We start from the raw sequence: 17,898 nt of genomic DNA, 5'->3' as shown, positions 1-17,898 counted from the left end.
ATGTTCTTTAAATGCCTTTGGTGTCAATCCCTTCGTTAAAGGATCTGCTATCATGAGCTCAATTTTTATATGTTTTATAAGCACTGTTTGTTTCCGAGCTTCCTCCTTAACGACCAAATACTTGAACTCCCTATGCTTAGCGCCATTAGAGTATTTTTCGTTTTTGGAGAAAAAGACTGTTGTGGAATTATCACAATAAATTCTCAGTGGCTTGGCTATACTGTCGACAATCCCAAGTCCTGAGATAAAGTTCCACAACCACAAAGCTTAAATCGTGGCCTCAAAGCACGCCACAAATTCAGCTTCCATAGTAGATGCTGCTATGATAGTCTGTTTGGAGCTCGTCCGTGATATTGCTCCTTCATCTTATAGGAACAAATAACCATACGTTGACTTTCGACAATCAACGCATCTAGAAAAATCTGAGTAAGAGTCTCCAACCACCTCCAACTGATCTGTTCTCGTATATGTGAACATACAATGTCTGGTTCCTTTTAAGTACCTCAAGACTTTCTTTGTAGCTTTCTAGTGCTCTATTCCGGGATTACTTTGGTACCTCCCGAGCATCCCAACTGCAAAAATAATATCTGGTCTCGTACAAGTCTACACATACATCAAACTCCCAACAATAGACGCAAAAAGAATATTTTTCATACTTTTCTTTTCTAATTCATTCTGTGGATAATCCTTTGCACTGAACTAGTCCCCTTTACAAATAGGAGTAGGAGTTGGTTTACAATTAGTCATATGAAATCTTTCTAAAACTTTATTGATATATCCTTTATAAGACAACCTTAACAGTCCAAGTTATCTGTCCCGGAATATTTCAATTCCAATATCATAAATTGCCTTACTCATATCTTTCATTTCAAAGTTCATCAAAAGAAATCTCTTGGTATCCTTTAATAAGCCAAGATCATTATTGGCAAGTAAAATATCATTAACATATAGAATCAGAAAGATAAACTTGCTCCCACTGACCTTTAGGTATATACACCGATTAACGGCATCTTCCTTAAAACCAAAAGTCATGATGGTATCATGAAACTTAAAATACCATTGCCTGGAAGCTTGTTAAAGTTCATATATTGATTTCTTTAATTTTCAAACCATATGCTGCTTTCGTTCAATCGTCAAACCTTCGGGAAGATCCATATATACCTCTTCATCTAAATTCCCATTTAAAAAAGTAGTTTTCACATCCATTTGGTGCAACTCTAAATCAAAATGAGCCACTAAAGCCATTATGATTCTAAGAGAGTCCTTTTCAGACATAGGAAAATACGTCTCTTTAGAATCAATACCTTCCCTCTGAGTGAAACCCTTTACCACAAGTCTACCTTTATATCATTCAATGTTGCCATTATAGTCGTGTTTGGTCTTAAAGACCACTATGTTAAACCCTTCAGGAAAATCAACGATGTCTCAGACTTTATTTTGTTCCATAGATTTCAACTCATCATTTATGGCATTGATCCACTTTTAAAAATCATCACTTTTAATGGCTTGTGAAAACGTAACTAGATCCTTACATGTTCCTAAATCATAATCAGCCTCTTGCATATATATTAGATAATCATCAGAAATAGATGGTTTCCTTACTCTTTGAGATCTCCTTAATACTATTTCTTGTGATTGTTTTGCAATTGGCTCAATGGTGATATTTTTCATTACAAAGTGATACATCATTATGATGTACCTAGTTTCAAGTTTCATATTAGATGTTTCAAGTACTAAATATTATGGAAGAGATATAAATGATTACAAAATAGGAGATGACTATTGTGCAGTTTAGTTTCAATACACTTAATATAATAACTAGGTACCGTGCATCGTGAAACTAAACTAAGACATCCGGATTCTAATAACATATGTATGTTTCATATACTTCTACATGACTGTTTCATAATCATAATAATATCTGACATGTTAATATTTCATGAAATATTGCATATCATACATAATAACGGCATTTGAGCCAGCATGAATAACGACATCTGTGTCAGCATATCATAACATGAAAATCACGGCATCTACACCGGCGTATCATAATATACTGAACATGGAATTCTTGTACTGTTTTATATAATACCTGTAAAACATAGTTTCTATACTGTTTAATAATTTTCCTGAAAATTGAGAAAAACATACTTATTATGGGGAAATTATAATATTTTGATATAACATAATTCCATGAAAATTATACTCATGCCACACAAATATGAATAATATTTCAACTATAAAACCTGATCTGAAAGCATATTTCCTGATAAACAACATTAAATCCATTTTCTTGTTCAACTGCAGTGTAAGAACCCGAACTACGATAAATTGGTTAAATAAATGAGAGAGGGGTAAAATTGGAATTTGAATAGGCTTCGTCGATGAAGCCAGAGTTCGTTGATGAAGGCCATGCATCTCTCGTCGATGAAGTTTAGAGGCTCGTTGACGAGGAGAAGCCGATGAGTTTTGGGAAACCAGTGATATTAGGATTCGTCAACGAATCCATAGTCTCGGCGACGAGAAGACTATAAAGCCTCGTCGACGAGGACACCATTTCGTCGATGAGTTTTCCTGGGTCAAAGGGCTATAAATATCATTTTTTTCATTGCTTAACCATTAAGAAACTCAAATCCTATCTCTCTCTCTTTCTAGAACTCTCCCTACACTTCCTCTCTTTAGATTTCTTCGCTGATCGTCGTTAGAATCATAAATTTGAAGTTACCATGAGGATTGTGGAAGGATTCTCTACAATTTCTATGGATCCTAATATTGTTTCGGAGATTTTTGGGTTTTGACGTAAAATCGAGGTAAGACTCAGTTTTAAATTCTGATCCGGTAGTTTTATAGAGAATAGTGTTGTGAGTATATTCTATACTGTTGATTGTAGGTTTTGGAACTCAGTTCGTTGTTTAGGGGCCTTGGAGTTCAGGATTTGTTATTTGGGGAAAAGGTAAGGGGAACTATGTTTATATTGGTTATTTTTGAAATTGGACTCGGTAGAACTGTAGTTTACGGTCCTATGTGTGTTTTGGTTACTCATTTGGGGGAATTTAATGGGAAAAACTATGGGTTTTTCATGATTACAGTTTTGGGAAAAAGGAGGCGACGGGTTGCATTTCTGGTTTTGTTGAAAATCGAGCGTATATGTTGATTTATACTTTGTTATTGGGATGACCGGCCCTGACTTGTTTAGACTGTATTTGTTTGGAAAACCATGATTTTAGATTACCAAATGGGTGTGGTTTGTTTGGTTATATGAACATGCATGTGTGTGTGATTGGTTAAATTACTAGTAGGAATAGGGTTCAGAACTTGTTCCAGGTACTGAGGGTGTCCGACTCTATATTCGAGGGCGTGTGTTTATCGCCTGCCATGTAGGCAAGAGTATTCGGCTCTATATTCGAGGGCGTGAGCCTATACCGGCTGATCATCGAAGGGTGTGGATCCACTAGTTAGCGCCGGTACGATGCCATGTGAGTCTGAGACTAGCCATGTGCCGGTGGCGCCGTGCTTCGTGGGTTGGCTATGGGCCAATGCTGAATTGTCGCGGACCGGCTTCAGGCCGAGGGGTGTGACGACACTGGGTAGATCGTGGGTGTGCGTATGCGTGCGTGTGCGTGTATGCACTTTGTAAAATTAGTACTAGACTGCATTTAACTGCGTGTATGTTGCATCATGATAACAGTCAAATGCCACACACTGATATAACCTGAGTTCTTCTTTACTGAGAGGTGTCTCACCCCTATTGTACGTACATTTTTACAGGTCCTTTGAGTAACCAGAACTAGCATCTTGGTGTAGGGAGCGTAGTGGTCGGTGTACTACGGTTAGCGCTTGGGTAAGTGCTAGGATTGTGTTTGGTGGGTTTTCGTTTTGAGATGTGTTGGGCACCCAGTTGTACATTTTTTATGGAACCTTGATTCTGCTATTGTATAGACTCTAGTATGGTACTATATATATATAGAAATACCTTTTTCCAATGCGTATATTCTGTTATGTTTGGATGTGATTAGGCTGCCTAGGAACCCCACGGGGTTGGACCCTCATCCTTTGTCCTGTATCTTTGGATGTTTTGTATGATACAGGGACAGGTTAGATTACTTTTTCACCCTTGGGTCCCATTTTCGAGTTCAGGGCATGACAACTTGGTATCAGAGCTAACCAGGTTGTTAGGTTTTGTAGATTTGGTTAGGCTTAGCTGTGAGTACATATCAGAGTATAGGATGTTGGATATGGGTAGAGTTGGTTGATGATTGTTCGGTTGCTAGACCAAGAATTGTCGATGGTATTCCGTGTGTTTCCTGGGATGACAATTCTAGTAAAAGTAGGGTAGATTATTAATGACTTTTGTGTCGGTGTGATAGGACAGACCTGGACCTGGCAGGGAGTAGTTAACACGATTAGTGTAGATCATTATGTTAACTGTATGTGTTGTAGGGATACTGCTAGATTCCTATTATGTTGCAGAATGGAGCCCAAGGATAATGACCTGGGAAGTGGCTCCGAGGAGACTGCGAGTGATGAGTCTCCCTCTATGCTTCAAGGTTTGACGAGGCAGGTATTACGGGAGATCGGGTGGAGTGTGAGGAGACGCGAGTGCTCTCCTATTGCTGCGGGGTGCACCATTGAAAGGTTCACACGCATGCATCCTCCGACGTTCTCTGGAGGACCTAACCCGACGATGGTAGAGGATTGGGTGGAAAAGACTGAGAGGATCTTGGAGATCCTGTACTGCACGGATAGGCAGCGAGTTCTTTATGCCAGCTTCCAGCTATCTGGGGAGGCGGGTCGGTGGTGGACTGCAGTGAATCTGCTGGAAAAGCAGAGGGGCGGTTCTGAGGAGATGTCATGGAGCTGTTTCAAGGAGGTGTTCTTCGACAGATACTTCTCGGCTTCAGTACATGATGCAAAGGCAGATGAGTTTTCTACTCTGACTCAGGAGGGTATAATGGTGCAGGGGTATGCGGCTAGGTACATAGAGCTGTCTCTGTTTGCACCTTGTTTGATCTCGAGCGAGTATGAGAAGACTCGGAGGTTTGAGAAGAGCTTGAGGAAGGATATCCGCAGACTGGTGGGTATGCTTAAGATTTGCGAGTTCTCGCTGTTGGTGGATAAAGCCACGGTGATTGAGACCAGTATCAGAGAGAATGAGGTGGATCAAGAATCAAGAAAGAGGACAGTACCTTATGGTTCTCAGATAGGATCTTGTTAGGGATCATGGAAGAAGAGGAACAAGGGCTTGGGTTATCGTCAGAATATTAAGCGCCAGAGTTCCCAGGGGAGCCAAACTAGGGATCGTTGTGTCAGATGCCAGAGACGACACGAGGGTGAGTGCCGATCTTTTGAGGGTAACTGCTACAACTGTGGCCAACCAGGTCACATGGCTCGTGATTGTCGTGCACTGAAGCGAGACGTGCCTGCATCCACTAGGAACTGAGGGAGCAATCAGATACCTCGGTGAATCGTTCAGATGAATACAGCTCCATCCAGAGTATACTCTCTTACTTTAGCGGACGCTGAGCATACAGAGAACGTGGTGACAGGTACCTTATTTTTGCTTTTGAATAAGGCTTCTGTTTTATTTGATTCTGGTGCAACCCATTCTTTTGTATCTGTGAGTTTTGTGCAACGATGTGGGGTTGAGACCTAAGTTATGAATGAGGTGTTATTTGTTACTATGCCATCTAGGAGTGTATCTTTTTATAGGAAGATGTTGAAAGACTGTCCAGTGGTAATTCAGGGGAAGCTGCTACCGGCGAATCTTGTTGTATACGACATGTTGGGGTTCGAAGTTATTCTGGGGACGGATTTGTTGTTCTCTAGTTACGCTGTGATCAACTATCGTAGGAAGGTAGTGGTGTTTGGACCTCTTGGGAAGCAGGAATATGAATTCGTGGGATCGTGTGTGCGTTTGACGCCACAGATTCTATCGGCATTGCATGCGAGGAGGCTACTCTTGGATGGATGTCAGGAGTACCTAGCTTGTATGAAGGAACCGCCGTGGGATGAGTTGAGACTCGAGGATATTCGGGTAGTCAGCGAGTTCCTGTATGTGTTTCCAGATGATTTACCTAGTTTACCTCCGGATCGTGAGGTGGAGTTTGCGATAGAGTTGCTGCTTGGCAAGGCACCAATCTTTAAAGCTCTGTACCAGATGGCTCTAGTGGAACTTCGAGAGTTGAAGGAGCAATTGCAGGAATTACTTCATTCGACCTAGTGTTTCGCCCTGGGAGCTCCCGTATTGTTTGTGAAGAAGAAGGACGGGTCGATGCGGATGTGCATTGATTACCGTGAGATTAACAAGGTAACTGTGAAAAATCGCTATCCTTTACCTCGTATCGATGATCTTTTTGACCAGTTGCAGGGGATGCGAGTCTTTTCGAAGATCGACTTGCAGTCAGAATATCATCAGGTAAGAGTTAGAGCTGAGGATGTGGTGAAGATGGCTTTCTGAACTAGATATGGCCACTACGAGTTTTTAGTCATGCCTTTTGGGTTGACGAATGCTTTGGTGGTATTTATGGACCTTATGAACAGAGTTTTCCATAAATACCTAGATCGGTTCGTGGTGGTATTCATTGACGACATTCTGGTATACTCGAGGAGTATGGAAAAGCACGTGGAACATTTGAGGTTAGTATTACAGATTCTGTGGGAAAAGAAGTTGTATGCTAAACTGAAGAAGTGTGAATTCTGGTTGAGTCAGATTGCGTTCTTAGGCCATGTGGTTACGGGGGATGATCCTAGCAAGATTGAAGCTATGGTTGACTAGGTGAGGCCGAAGAATGTGCAGGAGGTTCGGAGTTTTCTAGGACTGGCGGGTTATTATCGTCGGTTCGTAGAGGGGTTCTCTAAACTGTCTGGGCCTTTGACTCGATTGATCAAAGAGGGGGTGTAGTTTGACTGGACTAGTGATTGCGAGCAGTGTTTTCAGGAATTAAAGCACTGGTTGGTTACTACTCTAGTGTTGACCATTCCTTCGGGAGATGGTGGTTGGTGATTTATAGTGACGCTTCTTTGAAAGGTCTAGGGTGTGTGCTTATGCAGCAAGGTAAGGTAGTAGCTTATGCTTCTCGACAATAGAAAGAATACGAGAAGAATTACCCTACGCACGATTTGGAGTTAGCTGTTGTTGTATACGCACTGAAGATCTGGCGACACTATTTGTATGGTATGCAGTGTGAGATCTTTACTGACCATAAGAGCCTCAGGTATTTCTTCACACAGAAGGAGTTGAACATGAGGCAGAGATGGTGGCTTAAGTTGATTAAGGACTACGATTGGACGATCAATTATCACTCTGGGAAAGCCAATGTGGTGGCTGATGCGTTGATTCGGAAGTCGGAGCCTGCGGCTGTATCTGTGGTTGTAACTCAGCGTCATACTAGATGAGATTTGGAGAGCTTGGGTATAGAGTTGGTAGTTGGTGATCATCAGGCTTATCATGCTAGTTTGGTGGTCCAGCTGACTTTGTTTGAGCGTATAAAGGCTGCGCAGATTAGTGATGCAGAGTTGATAGAGGTTAGGGAGAAGGTACAACAGGGACTGGCTATAGAGTTTAACATCTCTAATAGGGGTGTGTTGAGGTTTGGGACCAGGCTGTGTGTTTCGAATGACGACGAAATCAGAAGGACAATTTTGGAGGAAGTGCATCGTTCTTTGTATATGGTACATCCAAGTAGTACAAAGATGAATCAGGATTTGCGCGAGTCCTTCTGGTGGTTTGGTATGAAGAGGCAGATTGCTTAATTCATGGAGCAATGTCTGACGTGTTAGCAAGTGAAAGCCGAACATTAGAGGCTGGCAGGGCCGTTGCAGCCTTTGCCTATTCCGGTGTGGAAATGGGAGTATATTTCCATGGATTTTATGACCAAATTGCCACCAGCGCTTCACGAGCAGAATGCTATTTGGGTGATCGTGGATAGATTGACGAAATCTGCTCATTTCATATCGATTAAGGTTGGTTATCCTTTGAATAGGTTAGCCGATTTGTATGTGCATGAGGTTGTGAAAATGCACGGAGTACCGGTGTCAATTGTTTTAGATCGGGATTTGAGGTTTACTTCTCGATTTTGGATGAGCTTACAAGAGGCATTGGGGACGAAGCTTACTTTCAGTACATTGTTCCACCCCTAGACTGGTGGACAGTCGGAGAGGACGATACAGATATTGGAAGATACGTTATGGGCTTGTGTATTAGACTTCAGTGGTAGTTGGATTAAGTTTTTGCCACTAGTGGAATTTGCCTATAACAATAGCTTTCAAGTTAGTATAGGGATGGCACCGTTCGAGGCTTTGCATGGTCGGAGGTGTCGATCTCCTTTGTATTGGAATGAGGTCGGTGAACGTCATGTTTTAGGACTTGAACTCGTGCAGCAGGCGTCTGAGAAGGTAGGTTTAATCCGGGAGAGGATTAGATCGGCTCAGAGTCGGCAGAAGAGTTATGCAGATGTTCGCCACCGTGATTTAGAATTCGAGGTGGGGGGTAAGGTATTTCTGTGTATCGATCCAATGAAAGGGGTGATGAGATTTGGGAGCAAGGGCAAACTAAGCCCGAGGTATATTCGACCATTTGAGGTTCTTGAGCGAGTGGGTTCAGTAGCCTACAAGATTGCATTACCTCCAGCACTTTCGGGGGTCCTTGATGTGTTTCACGTATCCATGTTGAGGAGGTATGTGCTGGATCCATCACATGTTATCAGTTATGATGAATTGGAAATTGGGGATACTATAACATATGAGGAGAAACCTGTTCAGGTTCTGGACCGTAAAGTTCAGAAGCTTCGTACTAAAGATATACCATTAGTGAAGGTATTGTGGCGAAACCACGAGATTGAGGAAGCTTCTTGGGAACTAGAAATGGAGATATGTCGAAAGTATCCACAGTTGTTTTAAGTATTTGTATATTATCCTACTTTTGGTTGGGATAGGTGATTAGTCGTCGAGAGTGTGTATGTATATTGTGAACTCCTGAGACAATTGTATATGTAACCACGGTATTCCTCCGCCACAAGTGAGGGTATGTTTGTGTATGTGTATGAAGGGGCTACGCTGTAGTAGTCGCCTGTTTACTATGGAGTTGTGTATATGTATTCAACTGTAAGTGTGAGTTGTGAATGAGAGATGACAAATTTTGAGGACGAAATTTTTGTAAGGATGAGAGATTGTAAGAACCCGAACTGCGATAAATGGGTTAAATAAATAAGAGAGGGGTAAAATTAGAATTTGAACAGGCTTCGATGACGAAGCCAGAGTTCGTCGACGAAGGCCATGCATCTCTCGTCGATGAAGTTCAGAGGCTCGTCGACGAGGGGTTTCGAGAAACCGGTGATATCAGGATTCGTCGACGAATCCATCGTCTCGTCGACGAGAAGTCTATTGAGCCTTATCGACAAGGACACCATTTCATCGACAAGTTTGCCCAAGTCAAAGGGCTATAAATATCATTTTTCATTGCCTAACCATTAAGAAACTCAAATCCTATCTCTCTCTCTCTCTCTCTAGAACTCTCCCTACACTTCCTCTCTCTAGATTTCTTCGCCGATCGTCGTTAGAATCATAAATCTGAAGTTACCACGAGGATCATGGAAGGATTCTTTACAATTTCTATGGATCAGAATCTTGTTTCAGAGATTTTTGGGTTTTGGCGTAAAATCGAGGTAAGGCTCGATTTTCAATTCTGATTTGGTAGTTTTGTAGGGAACAGTGTTGTAAGTATATTTTATACCGTTGATTGTAGGTTTTGGAACTCGGTTCGCTGTTTAGGGGCCTTGGAGTTTGGGATTTGTTATTTGGGGAAAAGGTAAGGGGAACTGTGTTTATATTGGTCATTTTTGAAATCGGACTCGGTAGAACTGTAGTTCACGGTCCTGTGTGTGTTTTGGCTACTCATTTGGGGGGATCTAACGGGAAAAACTATGGGTTTTTCATGATTACAGTTTTCGGGAAAAAGGAGGCGACGGGCTGCATCCCTAGTTTTGTTGAAAACTGAGCATATATGTTGATTTATACTTTGTTATTGGGATGGCCGTGCCTTGACTTGTCTAGACTGCATTTGTTTGGAAAACCATGATTTAAGATTACCAAATGGGTGTGACTTGCTTTGTTATATGAACATGCATGTGTGTATGATTGGTCAAATTGCTAGTAGGAACGGGGTTCCAAACTTGTTCCAGGTACTGACAGTGTCCTGTTCTATATTCGAGGGTGTGTGTTTATCACTTGCCATATATGCAAGAGTGTCCGGCTCTATATCTGAGGGCGTGAGCCTATACTGGCTGATCACCAAAGGGTGTGGATCCACCAGTTAGCGCCGGTACGATGTCATGGGAGTCTGGGACTAGCCATGTGCCGATGGCGCCGTGCTTCGCGGGTTGGCTATGGGCCAACACCGAATTGTCGTGCACTGGCTTCGGGCCGAGGGGTGTGACGACACCGGGTAGATCATGGGTGTGTGTATGCGTGCGTGTACGTGTATGCACTGTGTAAAATTAGTACTGGACTGCATTTAACTGCGTGTATATTGCATCATGATAACACTCAAATGCCACACACCGATATAACCTTTTTTCTTCCTTACTGAGAGGTGTCTCACCCCTATTGTACATACATTTTTACAGGTCCTTCGAGTAACCGAAACTAGCGTCCTGGTGTAGGGAGCGTAGTAGCCGGTGTACTGCGATTAGCGCTTAGGTAAGTGTTAGGACTGTGTTTTGGTGGGTTGCCGTTTTGAGATGTGTTGGGCACCTAGTTGTATGTTTTTGATGGAACCTTGATTCTGCTCTTGTATAGACTCTGGTATGGTACTGTGTATATATAGAAAGACCTTTTTCTACTGCGTATATTCAATTATGTTTGGATGTGATTAGGGTGACAGGGAACCCCACAGAGTCAGACCCTCATCCTTTGTCCTGTATCTTTGGATGTTTTGTATGATATAGAGACATGTTAGATTACTTTTTCACCCCTAGGTCCCATTTTTGGGTTCGGGGTGTGACATGCAGTATTTCCAAATACTGTGCTAATATATACATAATTTCTAAAATTAAATACTGTAATATGGTAAATAATTTCATGAAAAATACTGACTTAGTTCACCCCTTTACCTGACTTATGGAAAAACCAACAAATTACTCCAAAATTACACCCATGGTGTTCCTAGCTCAATATATTTCTCTAAACAAAACTTCAGTATAAACTCATCTAATACCTTTTCTCAACTCAAAAATACCAAATATCTTAATAAATATTAAAATAACTAACTTATCCAAATTTTGAGATGATGCCCAAGTTGGCCTAACCAACAAATTACTCAAACAGATTTGTAGAGAATCTTCCTAGGAGTAACGTGGCGGCTTCAGATCATCGAACCAATGTGAAATGAGGCCGAATTTCTAAAGAGAAGGAGAGAGAGTCATAGGAGAGAGAGAGAGAGAGAGAGAGAGAGAGAGAGAGAGAGAGAGAGAGAGAGAGAGAGAGAGAGAGAGAGAGAGAGAGAGGGTTTCTAAAAGTTTTTCGCAGGAAAAATGAGTTCTTGAGCTTATATAGAAAGCTTGTCAGTGTGGCCTCGTCAACGAGATATGTCACCCTGTTGACGGGTCAATGTAGGGAGCTCGTTGACGAACACCTTCTCCTCGTCGACAAGTTTTAGGTTCGGTAAATAGTCCTCTCGGTAATCTCTTATCGACGAGACGCGCGTCCCCGTCAACGAGCCCCATTGCCCTGCTCGTCGACGAGCACTTCTTCACTCGTCGACAAGACCCTGCTAAAATCTCTTTTCTCTCCTTTCTTTTATTATTTAATTACTAAAATTCTTTGAGTCTCTACACAAGCTGCTTCAAACAGACCGTCGACGGTTTTCTGAAGCTCAAAAAATCTGCTTTCGGTATTTCAATTCGTCGATGGTTTTCTGAGAGTTCAACAAAATTGTCAACGGTTTTGTTCGAACAACAACCTTAGTATTTTAGAAACATAATTTTTAGTCACTACTATCCCAAAAATCTAGCAAATTACACATATATTTTCAGTTTGATTCCAAAAAACCAACATAACCATAAATTTTACCCATAAGACCGTAATCAGATCAGAAAAATATTACCATAAACGATCTTTGTTTTGAAGGAAGTTCATGATAATTTCAACTTGGCTCTGATACCACATGAAAGATTTTTTTTTTCTTATGAATAATAGCCAACAAATCTTCGATTATCATGAATTTCATGTCAATAACTTTATGCGGAAAAATAAACAAATCATAAATTATAAACTTTACATACCGGAATCAGCTATATCAAACCTATGAAGAAGAACACTCGGAAAAGTCGAAGAAATTGTTTCTCCCATTTTTCCTCCATCTCTTTCCTTCCTTCACCAGATCTATGTGATCTCCTGATGATTAGAGAAGTAAAGACAGAGAGAAGACAATTCCTTTCTTCCTATCTTTTCTTTGCAGCTAACATCACATATAGTTAAAGCATGTGAGAAGTTACCATACAACTAACTTTTTTGAGTTCTTCCCTTCTTTCTCTTTTAGCTCTTTTTTTTTTATTTAGCCTAATGTTAGCATACCCTTTCAGCTACTCCCTATAATATAATAGTAGCTAATTTATGTATAAGAATCTCTTCAAACTTCCACAATTCATTTCTTATATTAAATAAGCTAACCCTTTAGTTAACTCATATAACCATTCATATCCTTATCATATGAGACATATACCTTTATGTGGGACCCATATCATTCATGTGGGACATATCCTTTAGGATATAAATCCTACAGGACAATGAGAAGCTAAGATGGAAAGGGAGCGTGAGAATGATTTGTGAGCAGGCTATATGAACAATGGAAAAATGGAGAGGAACAAGGGTTGCCGCTGTTCTTTTCGTGAAACTGAGAGAGAGAGAAAGAGAGGGAGAGTGGAGAGAAGAGAGGGAATGGAGGCTGTGCGGCCGTCCTTTGGGTTTTTTTTTCTAAGAAGGGCGGGACCTTCATTTATTTATTGATAAATTCTCACTTTTGGCGGAAGAGAACCGTGGTTATAAGATATTTAAAGGGAGAGACAAAAGACAAACCTTTAAAGGCCTCTCAAAAACAACATCAACATCCAGCCAAAAAAAAAAAAAGATTACAAAACAAAAACAAAATAAGGACCTACAAGCCAAATATCATTCAACAAAACAAACAAAAGATAAATAACATAAAGTATAGACCAAAACCAACAGGAAATCAGCTAAACATACCTCAAATAAGCCGTACCCATCTTCTTCAATTTATATAACCCCTTGATAACTCTAGGAAGATGACTACTATTTGTAAACAACCTATTCCTCCCCCTAGCACCTTAACGAGCCAAGGCATCTGCCACTTTATTTCCTTCTCTATACCAATGTTTAATTGAAAAGTCTACTCCCTCCAATAAACCAATCAACTGCTCCCAAAAATCCCATAAATACCACAAGGAGCACCTCCTTGTAACTTATAAGACCCCTAAAGATCTAAATGAAACCCTAGTGTGCTGCCCCTCCTCTCTTATGCATTTGCATGGGCTTTAATTTGTAATGGCCCATGTATTTAAATGCTCAATAGCTGAGAGGCCCGGTAAAAAGAAAGTGAACTTTAATTCCTGGAAACAAACGAACCCGGACTCGATAAAAACGACTCAATAAAATACTTAATTGAAAGACTCAATCTAAAAATTAAAAGATTCAATTTAAAAATTGAAAGACTCAATTTAAAAATTGAAAGACTCAATCTAAAAATTAAAAGACTCAATTTAAAAATTGAAAGACTCATTTTAAAAATTAAATGACTCAAATTTAAAAATGAAAATAGCTTAGACTTAAATTTTAACTTGACCATAACCCATTTTTTTTAAAACATCTGAGACTCGAAATTAAGGATAACCAGGACTAAATATTTGAAATAATATGACTCAATTTTGAAATAAATTGGGAGTCAATCGGATCCTCCCATTCCTGGGATTTAAAGTCGACTTTTATTCCTGACTAAAATTGGGGTGTCTACATACGTATTAGTGTGACTTAATTTCCAATAGAAAGAAAATAATATAGCTAACAAAATCAATATCTTATGCTAAGAATATTTGAAATGAACAGTTCTTTTATGCGTTGTTTGAAAGTCAAATATTACATTATGTCACATTAACACTTGAACTCATACAAGTAAAAGATATAATTTGGTGTTTATCCCACATTATTTTAGTGGATCCAACTATTAAGATTAAATCTCTGATTATGTGCTCTTAAGGGTGACAAGACGGGTCAATGGTTTGGATTCGATTTGATCATTAATGGGTGAGACTTAGCGGATTGGATTCGAATTAACCCGTCTATTAATAGGTGTATAAAATAAAAACATGAATAAGCCGAATTAGTTAGTAGATTGTTAAAAAGTATCTTTTACTAAATATATAATATTTTTATTTAAATATTTTTTTATTATTTCAACGAATATGAGTTAAAATATTTTAAAAAGTATCAGGTACTTTCAAATTTTCTAATTAATATTTCAACAAATTTGTATTAAAATATTATGTAACGACACATATTTTGACAAATTGTTTATATTTTTTGTCCTTGAAGTTTTAACATATATAAATTATTATTATTATTATTATTATTATTTTAAAAGAATAACATCTATGGTTAAATAGGTACTCCACAACTCATGCCCACTTAACTAATTAAATAAATAGATTAGATTTGAGTTATGAGAGTGAGAGAAGCTGCTAAACATATGACACTTGGAGTCTTGAAGAAAATATTAGGTCTTCTCATTTTATCCAATAAAATATATTCAGACTTCATTTGCAATTCCATATACTTTCATTGGATGCTATGAAAATATTAGGTCCTCACATCGCTAACCAGAACAGCAATCATGACATCTAACCACCAAGTAGCTGTACTTGCTTCAAGCAGAAACCACTCATCCTCTGTTTTTCTAAGAAAGAAAGAAACTATGTTTAACTTTTTTAGTTGTTACGCCTGTCGCCAGCAATAGTGCTGTGCATTGCTTTTTCAGCCGCCGCCAAACGCAGATTCAATATTTACGCAACTTCCCCCATTTCATTATGCACCAGACAGCAGACTTATACTCATTCTCCTTTCACAATTAATTGACACGATCACACCATTTCTTTCTTCTCTTTTATTAATCTGCTAGACACATGATCCCATTTAGTTAACTTTGAAATTTCAAATTCAAACCTTAACAGCGAATTAAAAAAATATGTAAAACAGGAGATTAGCTAATTTATACTCCTCTCTTTAGTTTTATTTATACATATGTATTTATAGTTTCAATTAAATGTGCACCCAGTTGGCCTAATTTTTTTCATTAACACATAATTAAAGATAGTTTTCTCAAAAAATGTATATATTAATTATGTGCTTGCATGTGTTGCATGTGTTATATGAAGGACATGACTATCCAAATCAACTTCTAAATAATAAAACTGTTGAAAGTATTGAAGAATTTCTTTACATTTGATTTGACCTCGTGCCAGTACTTATGCAGCGAGGTGACCTTTTTTGGTGGGATCTAGCCGGCTTAATAGACAGCAACAAATTAATTGAAACCTAATTGTGCACCATTTTTAGCAGCCTACACCAAACGAAACACGCAACAAGTTAACTAAAATAATTAATTAAAGAGGTTTATAAGTAAAACCCCACCGTTAATTAATATTTCAAATCCATGGAAAGTCAGAATCGACCAACGAAAAAGACCATCGCCTGCTTGCTACCTATACCCTCTCTACTCCTCCATACCATACGCCTAGCTTATTATATATAAATGAACATTCTTCCAATCCTCCCATCACTTCATTCCTCTCCATCCATCCCAACCATCATATCAACGTCATCGGTCTTACCCTAATCATATACTCTGCATGCTTTACCATTTTCAGGCCTCCATAATCCATCCTATGTAACACTTTTATTTATTTAACACGGTATTTCTCTCAAATCCCACCATTCAATTCCTTTATAGCAAAGCTAGCTTCCCTCCCATGCCTCTACCCTCACTATTCAACCCTAACTACAATGCTTCCTTCTAATTCCACTTACCTTCTTCCCTTCTTCTTCCTCTTCCTCCTCTCCCCTCCCCGCGTTCCCGCAAAAACGACCCCGGAGCGAAACTCGAAAGGGATTCCAGTCCAAAACTACAACGATAAATGGCCCACGCTCGAGAGGTTTGTCGGAGCCACACGAGGCAGCCGCATCGACGGCATGTCGGAGCTGAAGAAGTACTTTCATCGTTTCGGTTATATCCCAATGACACAACCCGATAATTTCACCGATAAATTCGACGCCAGGTTCGAGTCCGCCGTCGCCCGGTACCAAGCACGGCTAGGCCTCCCAGTCACCCGCAGGCTCGATGTCGACACCATATCTCAGATACTGTCGCCGCGATGCGGCGCACCGGACGTCGTCCCGAAACAAATGCAGGCAGCGTCGTCGTCGTCTTCGTCGATGCATTACGTGTACTTTTCCGGGAGGCCCAGGTGGGCCCGCGACTCGCCCATGACTCTCACGTATGCGTTCTCTCCGGAGCACACGGTTGGGTACTTGAGCTCGCCGGAGATTAGAGGCGCCTTCAGGCGGTCTTTCGAGAGGTGGGCGGCGGTTATTCCGGTGACATTCTCGGAGACAGAAGATTACGGGTACGCCGATATCAAAATAGGGTTCTATAACGGAGATCACGGCGACGGACAGCCGTTCGATGGGGTGCTGGGGGTGCTGGCCCACGCGTTCTCGCCGGAGAGCGGGAGGTTCCACCTGGACGCGGCGGAGAGGTGGGCCGTGGACTTCGAGTCGGAGAAGTCAAAGGTGGCCGTGGACTTGGAGTCGGTGGCGACGCACGAAATTGGGCACGTGCTAGGGTTGTGGCACACGCCGGTGAAAGGGGCGATTATGTACCCTAGCTTGAAGCCCAGGACGAGGAAGGTGGAGCTGGCGGTTGATGACATTGAAGGGGTGCAGGCTCTGTATGGATCAAACCCTAATTTCAAGCTGGGTTCTTCCATGGAGTCTGATCTTTCTTCCAGTCGTGCCGTTGATTTAAGGATCAGATCGTGTCAATGGGGCGTCGCATCGATTCTGCTTTTGATATTGCGTATGTGCATGTAATTTTACATGCATGGACGTACAATTTTTAGAAATTAAGATTAATTGTATTATAAATTTGTGGTCATTTTTTTTTGGTTCAACTTCACGTGCATTTTGAAATTTTAAAATTACGTGTATAGAGATATGATGTTTAAAACTCATGCAAAGGAAGTGTGCAGGAATTCTTAAATTAATTAACTTTGTTTACTAATTAAATTTGTGATATCTATTGCATGGATGGACTTGATTAACTTTATTTTGCTTTCAAATCCACATATGCAATACTAATTACAATAATATTGACTGGGTCAACCTTGTGTCAGCTTTGGCAAGCCAAACCAAACGATTTGACCCAAACCAAATTGGGACCAATGATGTATGCTCCTCATAAAAAAATTGTAACGATAAATTGGATGGTGCTTGCCCACAAAATTGTAACAATAAATAGGATTGTACCCGTTTATTAATGTGTGATTATTATGTAAATTTAAATATGTTTGTTTAATAAATGGGTTATCCGTTTAAAATATATAATTTATTTATTTTAATTTTTTTAAATATTTAATATAAAATGATATTAAAAAAAAAACTTCTTCATTTTATTTTTGAACAAGTCATAAATCAGGTGACCCAATCCGAACCCGCCTAACCAATTAAATAAATGGGTCAGACTTAAGTTGATCAATTTATAAACCAGTCAACTTGTATTAAACCCAAACTCGGTTTAAACGGGTGGGTAATGGGACACCCGTCAAGTTTCGATTC

The 17,898-nt window shown here is 40.1% G+C and overlaps 1 protein-coding gene across 1 annotated transcript; it reads left to right on the top strand.

The window, feature by feature from the left end:
• Window positions 1–16,166: 16,166 nt before the first annotated feature.
• LOC131166968 (metalloendoproteinase 4-MMP) lies at window positions 16,167–17,349 on the top strand. The gene has a single exon (XM_058125667.1). It carries the CDS (start codon window positions 16,255–16,257, stop codon window positions 17,152–17,154), a length of 900 nt encoding a protein of 299 aa, XP_057981650.1. The 5' UTR covers window positions 16,167–16,254; the 3' UTR covers window positions 17,155–17,349.
• The last annotated feature ends 549 nt before the right edge of the window (window positions 17,350–17,898 follow it).

The sequence above is a fragment of the Malania oleifera genome, chromosome 10, assembly GCF_029873635.1.
Source record: "Malania oleifera isolate guangnan ecotype guangnan chromosome 10, ASM2987363v1, whole genome shotgun sequence".
Classification (NCBI taxonomy): Eukaryota; Viridiplantae; Streptophyta; class Magnoliopsida; order Santalales; family Ximeniaceae; genus Malania; species Malania oleifera.
The sequence above is the reverse complement of the archived record's forward strand: the minus strand, read 5'-3'. Positions and strand labels throughout refer to the sequence as shown.

Bases quoted from the DNA above. Each gene is read 5' to 3' on its own strand.
- LOC131166968 (XM_058125667.1), top strand. From the start codon at position 16,255: ATGTCGGAGCTGAAGAAGTACTTTCATCGTTTCGGTTATATCCCAATG.